The sequence below is a fragment of the Oncorhynchus masou genome, chromosome 1 (genome assembly GCF_036934945.1).
Source record: "Oncorhynchus masou masou isolate Uvic2021 chromosome 1, UVic_Omas_1.1, whole genome shotgun sequence".
NCBI lineage: Eukaryota > Metazoa > Chordata > Actinopteri > Salmoniformes > Salmonidae > Oncorhynchus > Oncorhynchus masou.
Window position 1 is genome coordinate 23,657,285 of NC_088212.1, and position 21,784 is coordinate 23,679,068.

At 41.2% G+C, this 21,784-nt stretch overlaps 1 protein-coding gene across 1 annotated transcript in view; it reads right to left on the minus strand.

The window, feature by feature from the left end:
* Nucleotides 1–17,005: 17,005 nt before the first annotated feature.
* The window catches only part of LOC135539583 (nuclear receptor subfamily 6 group A member 1-A-like), a 118,313-nt gene continuing 113,534 nt past the window's right edge, over nt 17,006–21,784 (minus strand). Inside the window, exons 8-11 of the mRNA XM_064965548.1 lie at nt 21,506–21,760; nt 20,039–20,160; nt 19,727–19,879; nt 17,006–19,592 (exon numbers count right to left, since the gene is read on the minus strand). Coding sequence (XP_064821620.1) covers nt 19,453–19,592; nt 19,727–19,879; nt 20,039–20,160; nt 21,506–21,760 — 670 coding nt within the window. The 3' untranslated portion in view covers nt 17,006–19,452. The remainder of the gene's footprint in view (nt 19,593–19,726; nt 19,880–20,038; nt 20,161–21,505; nt 21,761–21,784) is intronic.

Genomic DNA, 21,784 nt, shown 5'->3' on the forward strand with positions numbered 1-21,784 from the left:
GGAGGAGATGCACTGCAGTACTAAATGCAGCTGGCGGCCACACCAGATACTGACTGGTACTTTTGATCTTGACACTCCCCCCCCCCTTTGTTCAGGGACACATTATTCAATTTATGTTAGTCACATGTCTGTGGAACTTGTTCCGCTTATGTCTCAGTTGTTGAATCTTGTTATGTTCATACAAATATTTACACATGTTAAGTTTGCTGAAAATAAACGCAGTTGACAGTGAGAGTATGTTTCTTTTTTTGCTGAGTTTACAATTGGTTAGGCATTTTCAACACACAAATGTTTCTTAAACAGACTAGAAGAGAAGTAATTAATTAGCTCCTCAACCCTCAGCCATGAAAGACTATCATGCATGTTGTTGATGTTAGTTCTGTGTGCAGTAAAGGGCAAGGCATGCTGCTTTGTCTCGAACCAGCTGCAGCTTTGCGAACAAGAGAACAATTTAACTCCTGACTTTCGACAACATCCTGGTCTGCTCAGCTACCTTGGAGGATCACATCACTCACGTCCGAGTAGTCCTGGAACGCCTCCTGGCCAACCAATTGCACACCAAATGCAGAAAGTGCCAATTCCATCAGGAGGATGGCTCCTTTTTGGGTTACCAGATAGGCCCGCATGGAGTCATGATGGATGATTAAAAGATGGTGCTCTGGGATATAGATATGGACATTCGCCAGGCCCTGGAGAGGGAACTCGCACCTGCAACCTGTCCTACTGTGCGCATCTATGTTCCCACAGGGATAAGGGATCGGCTGCACACAGCTGTCATCGCTGGAGATCCAGGATTCACCTGCACCATTCAGACCATCTCTGGAAAGTACTGGTGGCCCACCTTGGCTCAGGACATCACTCATTATGGCAACTCCTGTTCCGTATGTGCCCAATCCAAATCCCCCTGGAATGCTCCAGCAGGGATAACTCCTTCCCCTTCCCGTGCCTCAGCTTCCCTGGTCTCATCTGTCCATTGATTGTCACTGATCTCCCCTCTTCTGATGGTTTTACCACAATTTGTGTGATAGTGGACAGATTCTCTAAATTATGCCGTTTCATCCCTCTCTCTGGTCTCCCTACCGCTATCAAGGTTGCTGGGGAACTGTTCTAGCAGGTCTTCCGACACTATGGCCTTCCAGAGGATATCATCTCTGATCGTGAGCCAGACCAAAGCTCCTGAGGTGGACGAGTGGTTCAGGTGTGCAGAAGAGGTATGGAACAATGCCGACATGAGATTCCAGCACGCCGTCCGCCACAGGCTCTCCACAGATTGCAGATTACAACTCCCCACTAAAACCGAATCTCGCCATCTTTTTATGTTTCCCATGTTTCCCTCTTCAGGCCTGTGGTTCCTGATCCCCTGGCTCATGCCGTCCCCCACAACACCCCTCCGCCTCCCTTGGACATCGAGGGGAGCCCTGCTTATACTGTCAGATCTCTCCTAGACACCTGACATTGTGGGTGTTGGTTCCAGTACATGGTGGACTGTGAGAAGTACAGTACAGAGGAGTGGTGTTGCGTTCCGGTGGACAACATTCTAGATTCCAACATCATCCGAGATGTCAACCTTCGTCATCTGGACCTGCCCGCTCCTTGTCCTCGGGGTCTCCCCCCCTGGCCGGTGTTGTCCTGTGGGTGGAACCGCATGTTGGGGGGGTACTGTTACATCTACTCCCGCGCTCCCAGGGCTCGACGTCAGCGGGCAACTAATCACCGTTCCTGGCAACCCATCTTTGTGCACACCTGGCAACCATCATTACGCACACCTGGCAACTATCATTACGCACACCTGGCAACCATCATTACACACACCTGTGCCCTATCATCAGTCACACCTGGACTTCATCACTAACTTCATTACTTACCATTTATCTAGCACTCTAGTATTGTTTGTGTTTCCATGTCAGACGCTTCTCTTGTTTTGTATCATTGCATGTTCATAAACATTAAACTCACTAACTGCACCTGCTTCCTAACTCCCTGCGTCCACGTTACATATTAATTCTATAGATCTATTACATTATTATGTTGAGCATTTTTATTTAGTCTTCGAGGGCAACATATAATGACATAAGAGAAGATACATGTATCTAATTATAGACAAGTGACTAACAAATAGCCTACCAAAATGTCAGAAATGGTAAGCAGACTGTAGCCCATAGAGCATTTTCTGTATGTGTGGGTTAGGGTTGGGATGGGTTATCAGCAGTTGTGGACGGGTGCGATTGAACAAACAGAGTACACTAGTATAAACTGTATTCTATTCAATTCCATCCTATTAAACTATTGTTGTACTGTACTGTATTTGTACAATTCTATCCTATGTATTCTACAGATATACAAAATATTCTATCCACATACTTTCCAAAATGTCCTTCCTAGAGAAGCTGGGGCTCACAGTCAACCTCACTTCCAGGTACTGGGTGCGATTGAACAAACAGAGTACACTAGTATATACTGTATTTTAGTCAATTCTATCCTATTAAACTATTGCTGTACTGTACTGTATATGTAGTATTTTATCCTATGTATTCTACAGATATACAAAATATTCTATCCACATACTTTACAAAATGTCTATACATCCCATCACCCGGAGTCACCTCTTCACTGTTGATGTTGAGACTGGTGTTTTGTGGGTACTATTTAATGAAGCTGCCAGTTGAGGACTTGTGAGGCGTCTGTTTCTCAAACTAGAGACTGTAGTGTACTTGTCCTCTTGTGCAGTTGTGCACTGGGGCTTTCCCCTGAGGCCTCCCATTCCACTTTCTATTCTGGTTAGAGACAGTTTGCTCTGTTCTGTGAAGGGATCTTCAGTTTCTTGGAAATTCCTCACATGGAATAGCCTTCATTTCTCAGAACAAGAAAAGACTGACGAGTTTCAGAAGAAAGTTATTTGTTTCTGGCCATTTTGAGCTGGTAATCGAACCCACAAATGCTGATGCTCCAGATACTCAACTAGTCTAAAGAAGGCCAGTTGTATTGCTTCTTTAATCAGTACAACAGTTTTCATCTGTGCTTACATAATTGCAAAATGATTTTCTAATGATCAATTAGCCTTTTAAAATGATAAACATTAACAATGTCTACACTGTATTTCTGATCAGTTTAATGTTATTTTAATGGACAAAAAATGTGCTTTTCTTTCAAAAACAAGGACATTTCTAAGTGGCCCCAAACTTTTGAACGTTAGTGTATGTATATACTCCAGACTCCAACATTGCTTATCCTAATATTTATTTATTTATTAATTCCCTTAATTTACTTTTAGATTTGTGTGTATTGTTGTGAATTGCAGTTGCAATGTTGGATCTAGGAACACAAGCATTTCGCAACACCCGCAATACCATTTGCTAAATATATGTATGTGACCGATAAAATTTGTTTTGATTTGATTTGATTTGCTACTGGTCTTACGTGAAGCAAGAATGACTATGTATGCAGATGATTCCACACTCTACATGTCAGCATCCAAAGTGCTCACTGAAATTCTAAATAAAAAGTTACAGTCAGTATCAAAATGGGTGATTAATAACAAACTTGTCACATGTAAAATTAAAAGCATTTTATTTGGTTCAAAACATTCTCTAAGACCTAAACCTCATCTGGAGTTGTGTGATCATTGAGCAAGTTGAGAAAGCAAAATTCTGAGGTATAACATTGAAGGGTCAATTATCATGGTCAAGTCATATTCACAAAATTGTTGTGAAGATGGGAAGGGGTATGTTTGTTCGAGGTGTGAACGTTTTCCTTCACAGAGACTCAAAGAAAAGCAGCAGCTCAAATGTGAGTGATGACGGGAGCAGGGAGGGGAAGAGCAATAGCAACCAAGTCGACTCACGCTGTTAGACTAAATTATTGCTGTTTATTTATCATCTCATCTCATTACATAGGACCTGTTACCTTTCCGCCATCAACCCGAGAGAAGCTAGTTGAGGTAGCTAGCTAGCCAGGCTAATTGAGGCTTCATAACTTGAACTGTGCGCTTTCTCCCCTTCCGAATACTACAGTCTAATAACAAATCCATTCAGTCTACCAGTTGACTTTTAGTGTTGTAGCATGTCCTTGTCGTTTAACTTGTAGTTCTGTGATTTTAATTCCATCTTCAATAGCCTACATATCTCCTAATAACTTACTACACGGAGGCTCTAGCTCTATGACTGTAGTTTAGTGCCGGTTTGATAACTTGGGACTGGAAGACAACAACAACAAGCTTACACGAGCCACTCTCGTTGAAAGCAAAAAATCCATCAACATAATTGACACAATTTTCTCTCTCCAATGGAAGCGTGATGAAGACCCTCCTTCTGAACTGTGAATTCACATGGAATTGTATTAATGTGTGTTATCGTTTTAATGGAAAAAACAATCAAAAGATGTCTGATTAAACATAAGAAATATTTGCCATTTGTCACATCCCTGATGTCTGTTACAAAAAGAAGGCTACATCTTGTACAATTGTCATTGCGCAATGCTGTGCATCGTCATCACATGCTCCAGGCTGCAGGAGCCTACCCATTTGGCTTGCGTGTCCAAGTTTCATTACCGCAAGTTAAAAGGCCATATAATTAAAACAATGCATAAGGTCACAATATTTTATTGTTTTTTTCACTGTGGGAAAGGGGCAGAAATACCTGTCATGTTGATATACTTTTCAGTTTTCTTCCATGACTGGTTTCACATTCATCTCCAGGAATCAAAAGGTAAAATCATCTAAAACAATTGCTATTTGTATTTATAATCCCCTTACCCAAACAAATAGCTCATTTACCTAGCTCTTATCACAGAATTGTGTTAATTATTTCATGAAAAATTAAGTAGATTTTTTCTCTCATGAGAGTGACAGGCCAAACATATCTTTAACAATATTAACATATTATTTGAATCCATTTTTTTCCCACCATGATCTGACTTCATTTTCAATCATTATTTCCTTATAAACATAGGTACATCTTAAAGGGGCAATCTGGCATTGGTACATCCATTTTTTGGGGCTTTTAAATTAATAACAGTGCCTTCAACAACAACAAAAAAGCAGACATTGAATATCCCTTTGAGCATGGTGAAATTATTAATTATACTTTGGATGGTGTATCAATACACCCAGTCACTACAAAGATACAGGTGTCCCTCCTAACTCAGCTGCCGAAGAGGAAAGAAACCACCTCAAGGATTTCAACATGAAGTCAATGGTGACTTTAAATAGTTACAGAGTTTAATGGCTGTGATAGCAGAAAACTGAGGATGGATCAAAAACATTGTGACAAGAATGTGACTAACCTAAAGGACAGAGTTGAAAGAAGGAAGTCTGTAAAGAATGTATGTCCTGAATACAAAGCGGTCTCATCGACGGGGCTGTAGTGGAGCAGGTTGAGAGCTTCAAATTCCTTGGTGTCCACATCAACAACAAACTAGAATGGTCCAAACACATCAAGACAGTCGTGAAGAGGGCACGACAAAGCCTATTACCACTCAGGAAACTAAAAAGATTTGGCATGGGTCCTGAGATCCTCAAAAGGTTCTACAGCTGCAACATCGAGAGCATCCTGACCGGTTGCATCACTCACTGCCTGGTACGGCAATTGCTCATCCTCAGACCGCAAGGCACATCAGAGGATAGTGCGTACGGCCCAGTACATCACTGGGGCTATGCTGCCTGCCATCCAGGACCTCTACACCAGGCGCTGTCAGAGGAAGGCCCTAAAGATTGTCAAAGACCCCAGCCACCCCAGTCATAGACTGTTCTCTCTACTACCGCATGGCAAGCGGTACCGGAGTGCCAAGTGTAGGACAAAAAGGCCTCTCAACAGTTTTTACCCCCAAGCCATAAGACTCCTGAACAGGTAACCGAATGGTTACCTGGACTATTTGCCCCCCCCCCCCACCCCCATTTTACGCTGCTGCTTCTCTGTTTATCTTATATGCATAGTCACTTTAACTATACATTCATGTACATACTACCTCAATTGGCCCGACCAACCAGTGCTCCCGCACATTGGCTAACCGGGCTATCTGCATTGTGTCCCACCACCCGCCAACCCCTCTTTTTACACTACTACTACTCTCTGTTCATCATATATGCATAGTCACTTTAACCATACCTACATGTACATACTACCTCAATAAGCCTGACTAACCGGTGTCTGTATATAGTCTTGCTACTCTTATTTTCAAATGTCTTTTTACTGTTGTTTTATTTCTTTACTTACTTACCTACACACACACACACACACACACACACACACACACACACACACACACACACACACACACACACACACACACACACACACACACACACACACACACACACACACACACACACCTTTTTCACACTATTGGTTAGAGCCTGTAAGTAAGCATTTCACTGTAAGGTCCTGTAAATACCTGTTGTATTCGGCGCACGTGACAAATAAACTTTGATTTGATTTGATTATATTTGGGGCAAATCCATCACAACACATCATTGACTACCACTCTTCATATTTTCAAGCATGGTGATGGCTGCATCATGTTATAGGTATGCTTGTCACCGGCAACGACTAGCAAGTTTTTTTTTCATTTATAAAAATGGAATAGACCTAAGCACAGACAAAAAATTTAGAGGAAAGCCTGGATCAGTCTGCTTACCAACAGACACTGGGAGACAAATGCACCTTTCAGCTGGACAATAACCTGAAACACAAGGCCTAAAATACACTGGAGTTGCTTACCAAGACGACATTGAATGTTCCTGAGTGGCCTAGTCACAGTTTTGACTTAAATTGGCTTGAAAATGTATTGACTCAGGAGTGTGAGTACTTATGCAAATTAAATATTTCTGATTTCATTTTCAATAGATGTGCCCCAAAAAATCCCCAAATATGCTTTAACTTTGTCATTATTGGGTATTGTGTGTAGATAGGTGAGGATAAAAAAAATAAATTCAGGCTGTAACACAAACATTTTTGAATAAGTCAAGGGGTGTGAATACTTTCTGAAGGCACTGTACTGTATATTTACCCATTGATTATTGAAGAATAAAAATGCCTCATGAGATTAGTTCAACTATCATACCCCATTAGAACCCAAGATATAAGATTGTTTTACTCCATTGTTTGTAAACAATATCATTATAATCAAACACGATATAGCCTCAAAACATGGTAAAATTATCATTTTAACATCATGGATGGTCAGTCCATGCATTCATAGCTCTGTCTATGAATTTGACAGTGGTTACATTTCTCCAGCCCAATCCCTCAGCTTTTTAACAAAACAGTGGTTGGGTGTGATTTTTATTGTTTTAACTGCAGAATGCCCCTTTAACAACCAGAAGGAACTTATGGAGATGAAAGGATCTTCCGGCCTTGATGGTACAGGCCTGTCAGTGTCCACTTGGCTTTATTGGCCTCAGTCCTTTCTGCCACGCTCCTGAATCGTGCCTTCTCCAGGTGTGGTCCTCTCCCCCTCTCTCTCTTCTCCCACCTCTCCACCCCTCTCTCTCGTCTCCCCCCTCTCCACCCCTCTCATCTTGTGTCCCCTTGACCCTGGAGCACTCCAGACCCACTGCCTGCCGATAACATTCCCACCATTCCTCACCCTCCACCAACTGACACACTTCCAGAAAAATGTAACCTTGTTCCATCACATTTCTCTAATGCCTCTGCCATTTCCTACAGTCCATGCTCCATTGTCCTGAAATGCTCTCTCTCTCTCTCGCGCTCTCTCACTCACTCTCTCTCTCTCTCTCTCTCTCTCTCTCTCTCTCTCATCTATGTCTTTATACACGTAAAAAAAATTCTACCTCACTTTCTCCACCCACCTTTCCCTCCCTTCACTTGTATCTCTCATGTTTTGGTTGTGGGTCGGCCCCAGCCTTGACATGTCTCCAAGTGTGACGTAAATGAGCCTAACCTAAAGCACAGACAGGTGTAATGGGGTTGATACCATACAATTCCTATTATGGTAAAATTATTCATATTACATTGTCAAGGCATTGAGCAAACAAAATTAACAAATGATAATGCAGTTGCAGGGGAAATATGTGTGTGGCAAAACAAGTAAAGGCATGTCATTTCCCTGAGATTGTTTTTACATCTCAATCAAAGCAGTAGCCCTCCCCCTGAATCTGTGGTACTGTGCTCTTCCATATCAGCTCTAACTATGTGTTTATCAAACCTCTGGGTGTTATCAAAGAGAGAGGATATTGGACTTTTAGTTCTGATAAGAAAGCATGGCTCAGAGGGTGGCGTTTCTAAAGGGCAGCTTCTGCTACAGTGGGCCGACCAAAACCTAATGCTGCCAGGGCCTGAAATGAACCCCCCACTCTCCAATTAACATATCTCTCCTCTCTACTGAATGTTACTATACTATAACTTGGTTCTGAATATTTTGGTCTTGACAATGTTGATGATTTTGTGGATTTTATAGTGTCATCATAATGCATTGATTTGTGTTTACTGCATTTGTCATGGTATGACCCATTTCTCTATTGTGAGTGGTAGATGCAAATGGAAGTATTGATGAGAGTTGTTATTATGTTAGCTATACACATATCTCCCCCTCTAAGGGCCTTGTTACACTACACTACTTACACAACACGTACTAGTCTGAGGAAAGATACTTGTGTAATGTAAAGATGCAGATCTACACACTACCTCCGGAGTGTCTCCCACACTACCACCGGAGGTAGAATCTTGATCCACAATTTACACTTTAAAAGTCCCATTTCCTGGGACTCTTATGAGTCGAAGTCGTGTAGCGGAAAGAGGCCCCTAATGTGGGGTACATTGACACCACATACCCACCTCTGAGTGGTATAGTGTAAAGACAATGGCTCTCCCACACCACATATCCCTGAAAAAACTACCTTAATAACAGTAGACAATATTTTTGCTCTTCCACACCACATGTGCCTGCAATAATTACTTAATTACCTTAATACCAGTAGACAATATTTTTTCTCTGTTAGCCAAATTTAAAATTAAAGGGTAGGAAGCTTGTGTTTTTACTCACCCTAGTAACAACACAGTGTGGTGAATGACTTAGTAACTTCGTTGTTGTCATGATCTGGTCACCTATAACTACAAACATAGTTATGTTTAGGGGGTTTTACATATTTATTAACCAATTTCTGGATATCTTCTAAACTACTGACAATGCTCTATTTGTCAAAGTCATATGGAGAATCTACTATGTGTTAAGTAGCTCGAGCTGGCTAATGTTAGCCACTAGTCACGCAGACTGAGTGTTGGCATTGGTGCGCTACAATCCACCGATCATGAGGAGGTGTGTTGTTTACAACTAATCAGATTCTCTACACATCAGGGCTCCGTGAATAGACTAACAGCGTTTATCAATCTTGGTTTAGTACTAGCACACTACAATATCTGACTGTGCTGTTGTGATCATGTCCATCTGTTTGGAGCTTCTCTCCGAAGCGCCTCTCTCCGTGGCTTTTTTTGTTGTTGAGCTAACTCAGCCGTCAATCAGTAAGTCTCTGCTCTCTCTACTTTATATCTACTGGATTTTTTTGTGTTTGTGGGTTCCTGCTTGTGTTAGACTAGTTGGTGTTGTTCTCTGGCTTACTGGTTCACTATGGTGACCGTGGTGTTTGGCTAGCTAGTCTAGTTAGCTGGCTAGACTAGCTAGCAGTCTAAAATAGCTAACTTTAGCTGACTGACTTGCTGGCTAAGATATACCGGTAACATTATTTGATAACTGGTTAATGTAGCTGTAAGCTAGGTGTTCATAGCAACTGGCTGACTCATGCAGTGCTAATGTAACTTAAGTAGGCTGATGGGGCTAACATTAGCATGTTAGTTGGCTAGCAAACTTGCGTGACGATTTGTAGCAGTAAATTCATATAGTATTTGCTTGTAAGTTGGCTGAAAATGTAATTGAAACCAGTAGTCATGAGTGCAAAAGTATTTTCTTTAATTTGAAGTTTTCACGCCCTGACCTCAGAGATCCTTTTTATGTCTCTATTTTGGATTGGTCAGGGTGTGAGTTGGGGTGGGCATTCTATGTTTTGTGTTCTATGTTTTCTATTTCTGTGTGTTTGGCCGGGTGTGGTTCTCAATCAGAGGCAACTGTCGATCGTTGTCTCTGATTGAGAACCATACTTAGGTAGCCTTTTCCCACCTGTGTTTTGTGGGTAGATGTTTTCTGTTTTTTGAACATTACAAAAGTAAGGGTGTAAGTTTGCATTGGGACCTTTGGTGTGTATACTATTGCAAATCCATATGTTACATGTGGTTATGTCTATGCTACCTACCTTTGAAAGGCATTTAAAATATCCACACATTTGTGAATCATTGCATTAATCAAGTGTGCAATATTAAGTGAAATATAGTTTAGATGAGAACCTCCTGTATCGTTTGAATTGCTATCCTTATTTTGTTTGACTATTTACGGTATGCTAAAAGACGCACTCACACATGAAGCAGGAATGTGACTTTGGCCACACCACATCTGAGGCTAAAGTAAGGATAGTGTAAATTGAAAAGTTGTAAACCTGATGTTGAAGAGAGATAGATCTTACTACACATATTTTAACTAAAGTAAATCCTTTGTTATCCCTGCATGATACGTCTCCATTGAAAGGGACTCCACACGCTCAGACTTGAATGGACCTGAGAGTGGAGGTCAGTCAGTGAAGGCTGGGGGGGAATCCTGTCAGGGGAGAGAAGAGGGGCTGCTGTTAGAAAAGCCTGTCAAATGCCCCCTCACCTCACCTCGCCTCACCTCACGCAGCCTTGAGCAAATAAGTGGGTCCTCTCCTATAGCCCACTCCTTGGACAAATCACACACATGATGCACGCAGCAGGTCCACTGACAATCACACACATGATGCAAGCAGCAGCCTCACTGGCAAATAAGTCTGTCAGCACAACCGATTGGCAAACGTACTGCAAATGGAGAACTCGTGGCTAAATGGAATAAAAAGAAGACAAGGCTATACTATGAAACAAAAGATAGATGATAAAAGATTTGGAGCACCTTAAATGAAATTTGGGGCAAAAAGTCAAACTCAGCTCCATTCATTCATTGAATTAGACGGCCCATTCATCACAAAACTCACGGATATTGCCAACTACTTTATTGATTTTTTGGCAAGATTAGTAAACTTAGGCATGACATGCCAGCAACAAACGCCGGCACTACACATCTAAGTATATCTGACCAAATTATGAAACATATGCATTATAATTTTTAATTCTGTAAAATGAGTGTGAAAGAGGTGAAAAAATGATTGTTGTCTATCAATAATGACAAGGCACCGAGGTCTGACAATTTGAATGGAAAATTACTCATAATAGCGGACAATTTTTCCACTCCTATTTGCCATATATTCAATTTAAGCCTACTAGAAAGTTTGTGCCCTCAGGCCTGGAGGGAAGCAAAAGTCATTTGGGCTACCCAAGAATAGTAAAAACCCTTTATTGATTGAAATATCCAGCACGTTTTTCTGGAAGGACATTCAACAAGCACATCACTTACACAAATGACTGATGATTGGCTGAGAAAAATTGATGTAAAAAGATTGTGGGGACTGTTTTGTTAGACTTCAGTGTGGCTTTTGACATTATCGATCATCGTTTGCTGCTGGAACAAATGTATGCATTATGACTGTACACCACCTGCTATATTGTGGATAAAGAGTTACCTGTCCAACAGAACACAGAGGGTGTTCTTTAATGGAAGCTTCTCCAACATGATCCAGGTAGAATCAGGAATTCCCCAGGGCAGCTGTCTAGGCCCCTTACTTTTTTCAATCTTTAATAACGACATGCCACTGGCTTTGAGTCTGTATGCGGATGACTCAACACTATACATGTCAGCTACTACAGCAACGAAATGACTGCAACACTTAACAAAGAGCTGCAGTTAGTTTCATAATGGGTGGCATGAATAAGTTAGTCCTAAATATTTAAAAAACTAAAAGCATTATGTTTAGAACAAATTATTCACTAAACTCTAAACCTCAACTAAATCTTGTAATGAATAATGTGGAAATTGAGCAAGTTGCGGTGACTAAACTGCTTGGAGTAACCCTGGATTGTAGTAAACTGTCATAGACTGTCATAAACTGTCATAGTCAAGACATTGATACAACAGTAGCTAAGATGGGGAGAAGTCTGTCCATAATAAAGCGCTACTCTGCCTTCTTAAAATTAACAGCACTATCAACAAGGCAGGTCCTACAGGCCCTAGTTTTGTCGCACCTGGACTACTGTTCAGTCATGTGGTCAGGTGCCACAAAGAGTGACTTAGGAAAATTGCAATTGGTTCAGAACAGGACAGAACGGCTGTAGACAGAGAGCTAACATCAACAATATGCATGTCCATCTCTCTTGGCGCAACGTGGAGGAGAGATTGACTTCATCACTACTTGTATTTGTGAGAGGTATTGACATGAATCCACCGACCTGTCTGTTTGAATTACTTGCAAACAGCTCAGACATCCATGCATACCCCACAATACATGCCACCAGAGATCTCTTCACAGTCCCCAAGTTCAGAACAGACTATGGGAGGTGCACAGTACTACATAGAGCCATGACTACATGAAACTCTATTCCACATCAAGTAACTAATGCAAGCAGTACAATTAGATTAAAAAACAGATAAAAATACACCTTATGGAAGAGCAGGGACTGTGAAGAGACACAAACACAGGCACAGACACATGTATACACACAATAACATAAGCACTATACACACACACGTACACATGGATGTTGTGTTGTAGATATGTGGTAGTAGAGTAGTGGCCTGAGGGCACATGCTTAATGTGTTGTGAAGTCTATTGTGAATGTATTGTAATGTTTTAAAACTGTAGAACTGACTTAATTTTTCTGGACCCCAGGAAGAGTAGCCAAGGCAGCAGCTAATAGGGATCCATAATAACTACAAATACAAATACAAACTATGGATCAACCTCCTAAACAGGACCATGAATCTGCCGATCATGTGTTTCTCCTCTCCTCTCCTCTTCTCTGACTATAGTAAGGACAACTTATACCTATTATAGTAGATATGAATTGCTTAACATTTAAATATGCATTGCATTATTCCCTATAGCTTTAGCATTTAGATTCTACCAAAGGTACAGTATACTGTGGCTATTCCTGCACTTTAGTTACACCTAAATGTAGATAATCATAATTCACGTTGTCTAGGTACAGATCATTCTCTATCTGATTTGACATGCAGGAACAGTTTGTTTTTGTGTGTGTGAATAATAGTCGCAAAACAAATTAGACTGGATGTTGGGGGATGGATCAGGGACACACAGATTAGGCCCATCCAAAATCTGCTGACGAGCTTGTGCATTCCAAAAACACTACAGTCTTATAAAAAAGGGTTCCAAAAGGGTTATTCGGCAGTCACTATAGGAGAACCCTTTTGGTTCCAGGTAGAACTCTTTTGGGTTCCATGGTGAACACTCTGTGTAAAGGGTTCTACATGGCACTCAAATAATGCTTGAAATCACAACAATCTCACAGTTGCATAACATTCACATTTATTTGGTTTCAAATCCTAACACATTCTAAACATGCATTGAACACGTATGGATCACATTCATCACAGGTAGTAACAAGACGAGGAGAAAGGGTTTTCAAAAGATAAAAAAATAACAACAAAAAACATGGCAGATACAAATGTCATGTGTTTCACCTGCATATCTAGTGGTATCTTCACATTCAATGGAAAAACATTAAGATGATGTTCCCAGAGATACATTATGATTTTATCTGCTCTCCTAGTTGCCTCAGACATTCCCCATTGTGGGCTTGCTGATGAGCCTCCGTGAATTCATTGTTATAACACTGAATGAGCTTGTTAAAACACTTTTAAAACACCAAAGTCATTCACCAGTTATTATTGAGAGGACTGAGGAAAAACATGTAAACAACAGTAAATGGCAGTTTGGCCAAAGTTACATTCTAATTGATAATCACTCACAAGCAGCGTTATAAATATCAAACATGATACTGATCATTTTACTCTTTACACTTCACAAGTAGATTGTTTGGTACATCAAAACAATTATATCAATATAGTGAAGGAACACAATACATTGATTGGAATACAATACTTATTAATATGACACTACAAAGTAAACTGATTCAAGTTTAGATTCCTGTCGAAATTCTTTGGTATGTTAATCATGACAAGGTGGTAAATAAGATCAGTTTTCATTGATCAGTGAGGTATGATGTCATTAATTACATAATCGATGTTGGAAAATATATGATGATCACAGATAAACAAGTGGTTAGAGTAAATGTAAAGTGGCAAGGTGGTCAAACTAACTCCCACCCACTGAGGCCTAGGCAACAGTTTTTCCTGAGGTAGCACGGAATAGCATATGAGGCAACATTCACATGCACAATAAGTAACAGTGAGAGGTAACTGGATAAAATAAGAGACACAAAATAACAGAACATTGGTGCAATAACCACATTTCCATTCAAATGTTTTATGTGAGTAAAGTCATACGGTATGAAAAAAAATCCTGACAGCTGTGATGGAAACAGGACATTTCGGTACAATTTTATAAATGCCGACAGATCATTTGTTAGTTCGACATGGTGGGATCTTTTCGTGTCAGTAAAATGTATTATGCAAGAAATGGTGGTGGAAACACATTTATGCACAAATATTGATATAATGACCATCATACCGAAAGTTAACTTGGAGTCACACAATGATATGGTGTATGGTCCTCCCGCTACGACTCGGGAAATCATGCAGTTTATTAGGCTACAGATTAAATCATGTGTGATGGAGTGTTAAAGGTGATGAGCTTTACGCTCCTTTCCAATAAATATTGAGGGTCTGACATGATGATTGATGCTTGAATGTCATTTGACAAATAAAAATATTCTCACTCTTAATAATCCATAATAATCTCATAATCCGCACAGCCTAACTGCACTGTATGTGCGAGCTGTTGGCTAGAGCAAAGGTTCCACGACCAGAATAGTCACATGTGCCATTTAGCACAACAGTTTTTGTGACAAAACTATCCGTAGAGCTGAAGTTGCGATAGAAACAATTTGAAATGTAGATTGTTATTTGGTAAATGAAAATTGAAGAAAATAAAGTACATTTTCTATGCACTACCACAAATCCGTTTGGTGGAAACACCACTGGTGGGAAATGCGCATATTTTCTTTATGTGGATTTTAGAATATTTGCAAGAAAATCTGTACCATTTGGATGGGAACCTAGCTATTGAAACCAATGAATATGATTTTTTTTAAGCATTACCTGTGTGAAAGTAAAATACGTGATGACACAAAAAAAAGAGGTAGTTTCAGTATAGCAATTGCAAATGACATATCCATTATCAGTGAAAACACATTCTAGAAAATAATAGAATACTAATGAGAATGTAATACATGTATTTCAAAACATGAAAGTGGCAAACAGTCGTGGAGGCGGCTGTAAGGTAGGTAGCAATGTGACGTTAGATTTAAAAAAACGACTACTAGGAATGATCTGCCACTAAGAGTCTCTATATTTCCGTATGATGGCCATAGTGAAACTGTATGGGGACAGCAGCACTGGGCTAGGGTCTCACACACATGTCTCCTAAGAAGATCTGATCCCTGAGTTTAGGCATGCCATGTGTACTAAGCCCCCCAGACCAGTGGCTGGCTGCTCTCCACCATGACTGGAACACTTCAATGTTCCCAGGCTTTGTTTACTGATGGTAAACTCTCAGAAATCATGCATAAATATGCACATACAGTGCATTCAGAAAGTATTCAGACACCTTGACTATTTTCACATTTTGTTATATTACGGCCTTATTCTAATTAGGATTTCAAAAAATAAATGCTCATCATTCTACACACAATACCCCATAATAACAAAGCAAAAACAAATTACATAAGAATTCAGACCCTTTGCTATGAGACCTGAAATTGAGCTCAGATGCATCCTGTTTCCATTGATCATCCTTGAGATGTTTCTACAACTTGATATGTGTCCACCTGTAGTAAATTCAATTGATTTGGAAATACCTGTCTATATATGGTCCCACGGTTGACAGTGATGGTCAGAGCAAAAACCAAGCAATAAGGTCGAAGGAATTGTCCGTAGAGCTCCAAGACAGGATTGTGTTGAGGCACAGATCTGGGGAAGGGTATCAAAACATTTCTGCAGCATTGAAGGTCCTCAAGAAAACAGTGGCCTCCATCATTATTAAATGGAACAAGTTTGGAACCACCAAGACTCTTCCTAGAGCTGTCCGCAAACTGAGCAATTGGGGGAGAAAGGTATTGGTCATGGAGGTGCCCAAGAACCCGATGGTCACTCTGACAGAGTTTCAGACTTCCTCTATGGAAATGGGAGAAACTTCCAGAAGTACATCCATCTCTGCAGCACTCCACCAATCAGGCCTTTATGGTAGAGTAGCCAGACGGAAGTAACTCCTCAGTAAAAGGCACATGACAGCCCACTTGGAGTTTGCCAAAGGGCACCTAAAGGACTCTAAGACCATTAGAAACAAAGATTCTCTGGTCTGATGAAACCAAGATTGAACACTTTGGCCTGAATGCCAAGCCTCACGTCCGGAGAAAACCGGGCACCATCCCTACGGTGAAGCCTGGTAGTGGCAGCATCATGCTGTGGGAATGTTTTTCAGCGGCAGGGACTGGGAGATTAGTCGGGATCGAGGGAAAGATGAATGGATCAAAGTACAGAGAGATCCTTGATGAAAACCTGCTAAAGAGTGGTCTGGACCTCAGACTGGGGCGAAGGTTCACCTTCCAACAGGACAACAAACCTAAGGACACAGCCAAGACAACGCAGGAGTGGCTTCAGGACATGTCTCTGAATGTCCGGACTTGAACCCGATCTGACATCTCAAATACAGACTCGAGGCTGTAATCACTGCCGAAGGTGCTTCAACAAAGTACTGAGTAAAGGTTCTGAATAAAAGGGTCTGTTTTTTCTTTTTAATACATTTGCTTTGTCATTATGGGGTATTGTGTGTAGATTGATGAGTAAAACATCCATTTTAGAATAAGGCTGTAAAGTAACAACATTTTGAAAAAGTCAAGATGTCTGAATACTTTCCGAATGCACTGTATATTTACCAGTTTCACAGGGGCCTGCCATTGGTTAATTCACTCTCTGCATATATCATTCTATTCATCAAATCAGTGTTTTTGGTAATAGTAAAAGTTATCAATTCGTAAACACTTTAGAATTGTAATATCAATACCATGAACATTATTTCCTTTGGAACTGTGGCATCAAGTTGATAGAATCACATCCAACATCCATCAGAAATAATTAAAAATAAAACAAATGATAGGGGTCTTTTTTTCACTCCAAAAAACAAAATACATGAAATGTATCACAACAAAACATGGAAAGGTGGCTAATTGAAACTACTGAAACAAAGAACACTGCATTGGTGAAAGTATTCAAAGTGTGGTTCAGGACATTAGATGGTACAGTGTAGTACAGTGTTAAGGCTAAGAAGATATAGACAGACTAGTCTAGACCCAGTGATAGAGGCAGCAATCGTAAGCCCACCTGTTGATTGAGGTTAGCTTGGTTATGCTCAGAGTGGAAAAGGGACCTCTGACCTTGCTGATGTTAAGTCCTGTCTCCGACCATCTTCTGACAAATAAGCTAAACACTGAACTGGGAGCAACAGTTAAAGTCTTAAAACATGCCCTTAAACAACAGCCACTTTCATAAAACAGAAAAAAATGAAACATTAAACACTTTCTAAAAGGACCTACAATGTCCAGAATTCTACAATTAAGAATCCTACAAGTACATCAGCATAGTGATCACTGAGTAACTCATGAATGCAATACATAACACTCACTTTACCCTGTTTAAATACCGGTCCACTAGGACCTGAGAGAGAGGAGAATGCGGGGTGGGCACTTTGCCATGGTAATGGTCAAGGAATGTCTCCTGCCTCACCACAGCATGCATAAAAGAGTCATTGCAAGGACTGCATTGCTCCAAATTTTAAACAATGGTTGTTATGAAACAGCTAACGGCTGGTTGAAATGATCATCTCATACTTCATAAATAAAGAACCTATTTCTTTATATAGCTTTTTTAAACAATGTGTGCAAGCCAGAAGTAACCTCTAGTCTGTCAACCCAGACCAGATTAATAGACATGCCCCTAATGTCTCCTCCATCTCTCCTCTGTTGCAGTCAAAATACAGTCACCTGAGCATTCTAAACCCAACACTGTCTACAAATGTAGTAGTACAAATGAACAAGACAGCATTTCCTTGTAGCCTAACTGTGCAGATCGGACCACCAACCCAGTGAGCATGTGCAGAGGCTCAGGTTTGGGCAAGGGAGTACCAGTGGAGGGTTGAAAGCCAAGATGGGTTGTATGTTTGAAGGAATAGATGGGTGCAACAGGGACTAGGAGAGAAGAGAGTGGAGACGTTGTTTGTGGTGTCTCAGCCTAGGGGATAAGATAAGAACGAGCTACACTGTCTGTCTGAGAGTCTCCCCTCTGGCTCTTAAACAGATTGATTCATTTCTTAATCTGGTCCTTCATTGATAAGAAATCATTACACTGAGCTATCGACTAATCACTAATCTATGGGTGCTGCTTAAAAATCTTTGCATATCACTTTGGTCAAAAGAACTTCTCATTCAAGCTACTAACACATTTCCCCTACCCCTGCAACTTCGCAACTACATTTGCTCTGCAGTCTATGATTGTAGAAAATACCCCTATGCTTGTTTTCTATGAAGATCCCACAATGCAACAAAATTTCACCTCACTGAAAGACAAGGAATGTTACATTGACCAGGCCATCCCTACAGGATGTCTGTTTGTGGATTGTATGAAAGAGTGTACAAAAATACTACAAGAAGTGAGAAAATACACCAGAACTAGTGGGAAATTCAGGAAATTCATTTGTTGATTGCAGGGTTGAATGCTTTTCTATCTTTGGTTCAAATGAATATGCAGCAATGCCTTTGGTCAATGTCATGGTAAAGGCCGACTTATCATCTATGATTCAGGAGTTTACAGCATTTACAGGGATTTGATTTAGACCGGACAACCTCTTCATTTCAAAACAGCGAGAAAAAGGTACCTGAAAATAGCAACATCATCTTCCTGAGGTAGTCTCAAAACACCTGTCAACTCATTTATACCCGTCCCCATTCCCAATCAAATAAATCTTACAAATCTAGTTCTAACAATGACAACACCGACACGTTGAGCAATCGGATACATATTTGTAAACTCCAAAGACCAATGCATCTATGTGCATTTAGTTTGTACAGAAGCATGTGCACAGCGTAAATCAGCATACATTCAGCTCTGTCGTGTAATAAATATATAGAGAACAAAAATTGCTTGTCACATTCACAGGAAGGGGGACCAGTCCCTGGCCCCACCCCCCAGGTAAGATTCTTGTCAAAGGGCGGTCCTGGGGCCAGGGTACGGGGCTCAGTTCCCGGGGGAGGTACCAGTAGTAGTCATACAGGGAGAACTTCCTGTCCTGTTGCTGATGAAGCTGGATTTGCAGGAGTGCAAAACTGCTTTAAACAAGAGGGGGAGCTGTTCCAGAGGAACGTTCACCAGCTTCCCTGGAAAGAAACATGTTTTTTTACAGTGTGTGAGTACAGAACAATTATCCTATCGCCTACCTTGCTATGGACCTTTATATTAGCATGTCATAAAATACAACTCCCTCCATGCCAATCCCCATGCACCAACTTACCTGCCATGAAACGGATCTCTGGCAGACACATCATGATCTCAGGGAAGCGTTTCGGCTGGTGAGGGTACTTGTACTCAGTGTAGTCCTGACACACGTACCAGTAGCGCTTGTTCAGTTGCTCCAACTGGGAGACGTTAGTCAGACCGCGGATATCTGCACAGACAGGAACACATTGAGGACCTTAGCTATATGTATAGTGTGTGTGACGTTTTCATTCTTTTGACTTAATAAAGCATCTGAGCAGCAGAGCAGTTGTTGAAGTCCTGTTGGAACAGTGCTGTGTCTGGCTGGCTGTGCATGTGTGTGTGTTACCTTGGTTCAAGAAGTTGATGGCTTTCATGCAGGCGTACTCCTCGTTGCTGACCTTCAACTGGTGGAACTTGCGGAACAGATAGATCAGCCTCTCCATCAACTCCATGCTATCCTCACTGAACCTTGGGGGGGACGCATACAAAAACATGGTGAGATTGTGAAATGTGACACACACAAAAACAAAACGTACACAAAGAACACAAAATCAACAAGACTTCCAGCTCTCATACACACTCGCACACGCTACAGAAGTGCAAGACTTCAAGGAAGAAAAAGGTAAAAGAGAGTAGAATCATGATCATGTGAAAGTTGATTCATAATAAGAAGGGGAAATTAAATGGGGAGAAGTGGATTATGTCTGATCCCCTACAAGTGATTAAGGACATTCATCTCACTAACTAAACATTTCCTTTAGCTTCAAGCAGAGGCGCAACTTTGGTTTTAGATGCGGGGGGACATAATGTTTTTTTTATTTTCTTCAGTCAGATAAACACTCCAAACAGCCTACCTGACAGCTCAGAGACATCCGCATGGTCCTAAAGCCAACTGTTGCATCGTTTTGTATCACATTCCAATGATAAAACAGAGGGGGACAAAAATGCAATTTCAGGAAATGTGGGGGGGGGGGGGGCATGTCCCCCCATCCCCAGTGAAAATTGTGGCCATGGCTTTAAGGAGCAGATACTAAAACATGTCAAACTGAATAACTGATCTCATCAATCTCCATGCCTGTCTCTACACTACAGCCCTCCTTAGATCCGGGTCTCTTTATCTAATATCTTTAGTACATGTACCTACACAGCGTTTAGCACTTCCATAGTTAGTCAGACACCTTCTCCTTGAATGGGAAAACTGCAGAAAATGGGCTATTGCAACACAACCCAGCCGTAAATTCAATAGAAAATTAGGAGCAAGTGTGCCATAAGGTCAGATAACTCTGGTCTGATTTACACACCACTAAGCCCCCACAGTATTATGGCCAATCTAGGACGGACCTGTATTTCATAATGGCCCAGACTGTGCTAGCCACAGTCCTGAGGAGTTGTCTGCTTCACGGGCCAGTTCATTTGGCACACGTCCAATGCCAATATGTGTAATGGTAGAGACATCATAGCCTTTAAAGATAGTGAACTGACAGTGTGGAATGATGGTCACTATAGGAGGTTGTTGTTGCAGAAGGAAACACAACTCAACTTTTGACATGATCCCCTCTCTTTAGAGCCCTGTTCAACGAGCACACCTCCAAAAATACTACAATAACATAAGCCTAGGTGAGCGAACAATATTGCATTGTAACCTCTGATGCATGAACAACAACACCAAATAAGAGTAGGGGCTCTCAGATAAATGGTCTCTTTCCATACATTGATAGCAAAATAAATCTATGAACACATGGCCGGCAGGTATGGTCACCCCCAGTATCATGGTTTAACACTGACAGTGATCCTACTGCCTGGCAGTACTTGCCCCTGCAGCTCCTCATCAGAGGGAGTGTACTTGGCGGTGACGTCGGCCAGGTCTCCAAAGATCTGTGCACTGTAGATGGTGAGGCAGGACAGCAGGATCAGCTCCTGCCAGGTGGAGCTGAGTAAACAGGTGTAGTCCTCAATAGACAGCTCACAGAAGAACGGCAGCTTCTTGATCCACGAGATCTGACGAAACAGCAGCTCGTCGGCCAGACGACACAGCAGCGCAAACAACTCCACCTGAGTCACCTTGTACCTGACACACATAACAGGGAGACAG